At 43.0% G+C, this 6,000-nt stretch overlaps 1 protein-coding gene across 2 annotated transcripts in view; it reads left to right on the forward strand.

The window, feature by feature from the left end:
* casz1 (castor zinc finger 1) overlaps window positions 1-3,876 on the forward strand; it is a 51,858-nt gene extending 47,982 nt beyond the window's left edge. For both annotated transcript variants that reach the window (XM_037684919.1, XM_037684920.1), the window contains exons 17-19: window positions 144-381; window positions 1,148-1,510; window positions 2,244-3,876. In XM_037684919.1, the coding sequence (XP_037540847.1) occupies window positions 144-381; window positions 1,148-1,510; window positions 2,244-3,502 (1,860 nt within the window). In that variant the 3' untranslated portion in view covers window positions 3,503-3,876. The remainder of the gene's footprint in view (window positions 1-143; window positions 382-1,147; window positions 1,511-2,243) is intronic.
* The last annotated feature ends 2,124 nt before the right edge of the window (window positions 3,877-6,000 follow it).

The raw sequence follows: 6,000 nt of genomic DNA on the forward strand, positions 1-6,000 counted from the left end.
GAACTATGAGGTTCATCCTTTGAAAAATGCTTTTGACTTCTTGAAGAATTCTTGTTTGGATGCCAAAAATCAACACCTACATAAATGTCTACCAAAGTTTATTTCAAGTGTGCTTTTATTATAAAGATGGCTTCTTTTCGCAGGTGATGCCGCTTGGCCAGAGAGTGGACGAGATGCAGCACGCAACTGGTTTGGGCTCTGGACCCATGATGACCCAGCATGGTATCGTCTCCAACTACTCCTCTGCTGTCATTGATGAGACTGATGACTACTTGGACTACATGGGGGGAGGAGGCAGCCCTTTGGGGCTCTCCTCTGAGTCCTCCAACCAGGACCGAAGTTGCACCAGTACTCCTGTAGGCAATGACAGCTCTCCAGCAGGTGAGAAGCAAAACATTTTTACAGTCAACAACCAAAGGCTTGGTTTTTATTTAGTTTAAAAATCAATTAAGGTTTTCCACATCCTCACATAATCCATAACCCTTTTCGCTCAGAATACCAGTAACTTGTCATTTTGTGTATTTGTTAATCATACATTTCCTGTATCAGTGGTTTGACTTACAATCAATAGACCTGTGAGTCATTAAACACGAGGCTGATGACAAACGCTGTTCTCTTTTGTTCTGAGTTGTGGACGAGACATTTTGCAGCTTGCTTGGTCATCGCCATAAAACCTCCATTCTGTACACGAATGGTCTGAGTTATTGATCTGAGGAGACGTTACAGCATTTTCTTTTGGCCCGAGATCATCATGCCTGCAGCTTAATGCCAACTTTAGCAATTTCTGTTGGCTAAACATCATCAACAACAACACAATGTAATTTTAAAAAGTGCTTCTATTTTCTCAAACTTTGCTCTGTTTGTTCTTTTATCTGCGCGTGGCTGTGATGTTCACATTTCTTCACATGTTGCCGATATGATCCACTGCGCTCATCATTGTTGTTTTGCCTGGTCTTTGGGTTACTTTGTCTTGAATGGGCCTCATTTGTTTCATTCTCTTATCTTTTATCTTTCTCTTTTTACCTCCCATCCCTTTGTGTGTATGTGTGTGTGTGTGTGTGTGTGTGTGTGAAACCTGCCCCCTTTTTATGTCTTTTCCCCCTCCTCGCTTGTCCTTCACCCTTTTCTGGTCAACCTGTCTCTCCAGGACAAGGCTACCCCGCCACCTCTTCTGCTCCTACCACCCCTGCTGACACTAGTGCTACCCACAATGCACCTCCTTCTTCCCCTCCTCCACCACTTCCTCTGCCACCACCACCACCTCTTCCCTGCGCTCCTCAATCTGGCCTTCAGTTCCAGGCCCCATCTCTTTCCCCTGCTCTCCTCCGACCTCCTCTCCCCTCGCTCCCATACCTACTCTCTCCATCCTGTCTGTCATACTCTCTGCTCAGCGCCTCTCTGGGAGCCACTCGGAGTGTTGTCATGCCAACCAACACACCAGCTTTCAGCCCCATCATTGCCACTCCGTCTCCAGTTAAAAATGACGTCCCTATAGTGCAAGATGCTGCAGGTACTTATCCCCAGCACAAACCTACTCTGCAGCTGTCATTCTCATTTACAGAGTTCTTTTGTAGTGTTTAACTGTGTGGTCCAGCCTTTCACTTCAGTATTGTTCTGTAGGGATGAAAGAATAAGAGGCATGCAGAAAATAAATAAATGTATGTGAAAATAATGCACCTAAAAGAATTGATAAACTTGTTCCAGTTGCACCTTTGTGTGTGCTTTCACTTTTGGCATTATGAGAAAGCTGTAAATTTGGCACCTGTTCCATGGAGCCCGGGCCTTGTTTAGTTTCCATTAACAAGGCTGCATCAGCAGCTTCTTATTTTAATCACGCCTCAAGTTTTATCGAGGCCCACTGCTTCCTGTCGTACAGAACAGGGATCGCATCATTAGCAGTGACCCCAGGGTGTTGCAAAAGGTGGGTGCCCCTCATAAAACAACTCGGAGATAAGAGGATTGGTTAAGACTCACTGCTCCAGCTTTGTTTGGAGGCTGGAGACACTCTGTAAAAGTGTCATGTTTCACAGTCAATCTATCATTTCCCCTCTCCTTCCTTAATCATTCTGGGAATTAGGAATAAAAATATACAGCTCTGTGTGCTTACTCAGCTTGCAAGCACTTCTGGCTGAGTATAGTTCAACATTAGGGTTTTAACCTGGACAGTAATCTGCTTGTAGTTTGTGGGTTTTATTTTGTGGATCTGCTGATTATACTTTAATATTCTTGCTTCTTTCTTTTAGGTAACACCATCACCATGCCCACGGCTGCCGGTGCAAAGAAGCGCTTCTGGATCATCGAAGACATGTCACCGTTTGGCAAACGCCGCAAGACTCCTTCGTCCCGTAAGATGCTAGACGAGGGGATGATGCTGGAGGGCTTTCGGCGCTATGATCTGTATGAAAACTGCAAGGACTCGACCTGCCAGTTTTCTCTGAAGGTCACCCACTACCACTGCACTCGTGAGAACTGCGGCTATAAGTTCTGCGGCCGCACCCACATGTACAAGCATGCACAGCACCACGACCGCGTGGACAACCTGGTCCTAGACGACTTCAAGCGCTTTAAATCTTCGCTCAGTTGCAACTTTCCTGACTGCCAGTTTTCCGGCAACAGCACCCACTTCCACTGCCTGCGCTGCGGCTTCCGCTGCACCGACAGCACCAAGGTGACGGCCCATCGCAAGCACCACGGCAAACAGGATGTGATCAGCGCCGCTGGCTTTTGCCAGTTCAGCTCCAGCGTTGACTGCGAGGTTCCTGACTGCAAATATAAGCTCAAGTGCTCACACTTCCATTGCACCTTCCCAGAGTGTAAGCACACGGTGGTGGGCATGTCCCAGATGGACTCCCACAAGAGAAAGCACGAGAAGCAAGAGCGGGGCGAGCTGCCATCCGTGTCACCAAAACAGGAGGGGATGCACCACCTGGCAGGAAACATGGTGACGGTCACTCCTTCCTCCATGACTCTCCCTACTTCCTCACCTGGCGGCCTCCATGGGTTGTCCCACATCAACAACAGCGCCCCCTCCATGGTCTACCAAACGGCCAGCATTGTCTCCGAGTATAACCATTCTTACCTACCATCCTCCATCAGCCTGGACAGCTCCCTCAACCTGGGCACAGACACCAGCAGCTCCATGTTCTTCCTGAAAAATGCGGCCGGTCTGGGTCTCAGCGACTCGCTCGACCTCAGTAAGAAGATGACGTGCCGCAATCCCGGACCCCATCTAGGTCTGCCGGCAGCTCAGGACGACACCACGGGGACGTCCGGAGAGGCTGAAGATGACATGTCAGCAGAGGAGGAGGCACACGCTGAAGAAGACGATGATGAAGAGGAGGACGAGGAGGAGGAAGAAGACGAGGCGGAGGATGAACTCAACACTGACTCTAATGATGATTCACTGGCGGAGCCTGACGGGGAAAAGGACGACGTCGAGAGTTTCGCTTCCATTAACCACACTCATACTTCCAAATTGGAAAAGCAAGATACTGACCCATAAATAAACAAAACATTACAAACTAACATTAAAATTAAAAAAAGAAGAAAGACTGTAGGAACTACAGAGAAACCCTGTGTACAATGAATAGGCAAAAGAAAATGGCCTCATTCAGAGACTTCCGACGACAAAAACATAAACACAGCAGCGTGAAGAAAATGATGGCTCAAAACGATTCATCATGATGTTTACAAAATGACCAACATTATTAATTCAATTATGCATTAAAAAAATATAAATGAAGACACGGAGAATTAGGCCCCCGTTTTACACGCCGGGCCAGCAATGTAAAGCATTTTACAACACATCAGTCTTTTTTGTGTGCGTGCATGTTTGACTTTAATTTATTTTTATTCCTTTTTTTTTTTCACATTTTTGTGTGTGGAAAAAAAAAAAACGTTAGAAAAACAAAAAACAAATCTCTATATAACTATATAATGTAAGTGTGTGTGTGTGAATGATGATACAAAAGGAAATTGCTGGCACGGGTGACAAGAGCTGCTGCGCCGTGGACACAGAAAAAAGGGAAGCAGGACATGTCTATACATTTGATCATTTGTTTCTGTTTTATTATTATTATTATTATTATTATTATTAGACACTGACAAAAAGGGGTTAAATTTTGTTTGTTCCCCTTTTTTTGTGTGTATTTTTTGTTCTCATATGGACGGTTGACCGACTGTTTTGTCCGTCTTCGCTGCAGTCAGGCTTCAACAGTTCTCTGTTATTTGCTAGAAACGTTCAACTAACTCCAAGAGAAACTTTTACGTTGAACCCCGCCCCCATGGAGGAATCCAGTTTGTGCGTGAACAGTGCACTTTTATATTAGCTGACCATAAAATAAATGATGATGATAGATAACTTGTGAGTATATTTAACAATATTTTTGTTACCACTTGCATCTTTGCATTAAAGTGTTTTGTTGTGTTGTCACTCAGAAGCATATTGGTGAGTAAGTAGGGGAGGTTAATAACGACCGTGGAGGGAGGGAGGGGGTTAATTGACCGGTCACTCGGATGCAGCAGGTCGGACGGCAGAGGACGCATCAGGGAGTGTGTTATATGTTGAAAATGTACAGATTGAAAAGTGTCACCACGTTTTGCTTTCCTTCGGCTGTGGTTGAGCTCCTGTTGTAACGGTTTTTATTTAATATTTATGTGACCTTCCAATGAAAATACTTTTAGGGTGTTATTGCACTTTTTAGGTTCATTTTTACCATCTGAAAACGAAACAAAAAGAAGAAGAAGAAAAAAAGAACGATATATGTATAAATATATTGTTTAACAGGGAATTTGCTTTAAAGATGTTGTTTTAACTCACTTTTTGCTTTTAATGCACAAATAGATGTTAGTGTGACGACAAACTGTTCTTCTGTGGTTTATTTAAAGACTGGTTTTTATTTTTTGCTTCTTCTGTGATTGGACAGTTTGAAATAATACAAAAAAACAATAAAAAGAAAAAAAAAGAAATCGTGTGACGCCAGGGAAAGGGCAAAAACACTAACATGAACTGTGAGATTTAAATGAATTCATAAGAAGTTCACAACAATGTTCACTTACTGTAATACTAAATTATAAAAAATTGTCAAACCATGCTCTGTTTTTTTTTTTTTTTTTATTGAGCGAACATGTACGACTGAGGAGTGGATACACTGAATTATCTCCTGAGCTTGGCATTGGAAATAAATGATCATATTATAGGGAATAAAGATGTGTGCCGTTGATTTTCCTCCAGATACTGTTGTGAGAATGAATTAAAAAAAAAGGGTTGTACAGTATTTTCCTCCTGTAAAAAATAACTATATATGAACAAAATGCTCTTTGATGAACAGGTTCATTTAAGAAGAAAATCATAAAAAAGAAAGAAAGAAAATGATTAATAAAAAAAGTTAAAGATTAAAACTCTCTCGTTATAGTTTGCTTGTGTGCTTTCCCCCCTCCATACTTGGTTCTGTTCACTCTGCAACAGAAACATGACCTTTTTGGGAATTTTCATTTTTTCCAAATTGATGCTCAGTTTTTAACTGATTTGAATTAATTCCCTGATGTTCTATCTTCTCTTCTAGTTCGACTCATTGTCATTATGTGTGTGCTTTTTTTTTTTTTTTTGGCTTTTAAGTGAAAATCTTGCTTCGTTTCTTCTGCTTCGCTCACGGACTGAACCGTCTCCTGGGACTCCGCTACAAAGCAGAAGCATTACTGTGTTTGTTTTCTCTTCTCATCATTTGCTAAAAGATAACTGTAGGTGCCGGGAGACATCGAGCATGTGAATCCAGTGTGTGTGTGTGTGTGTGTGTGTGTGTGTGTGATTGTGTGTGTGTGTGTGTGTGCGTGCGTGTGTCTACTAGGGTGTAAAATAGCAGGATCTGTACAATGTTGAAAATAAAGAAACTATGATTATTATGACAGTGAGCATGTAGTGCTTGACAGTGATCCAGCCTGAGGACATTAAGGGGGATGTGAGGAGGGGAACCGTACTGCTGGATGACAGAAGGTCAGAAG

This window comes from Nematolebias whitei, chromosome 11, assembly GCF_014905685.2.
Source record: "Nematolebias whitei isolate Nwh7 chromosome 11, NemWhi1, whole genome shotgun sequence".
Classification (NCBI taxonomy): domain Eukaryota; kingdom Metazoa; phylum Chordata; class Actinopteri; order Cyprinodontiformes; family Rivulidae; genus Nematolebias; species Nematolebias whitei.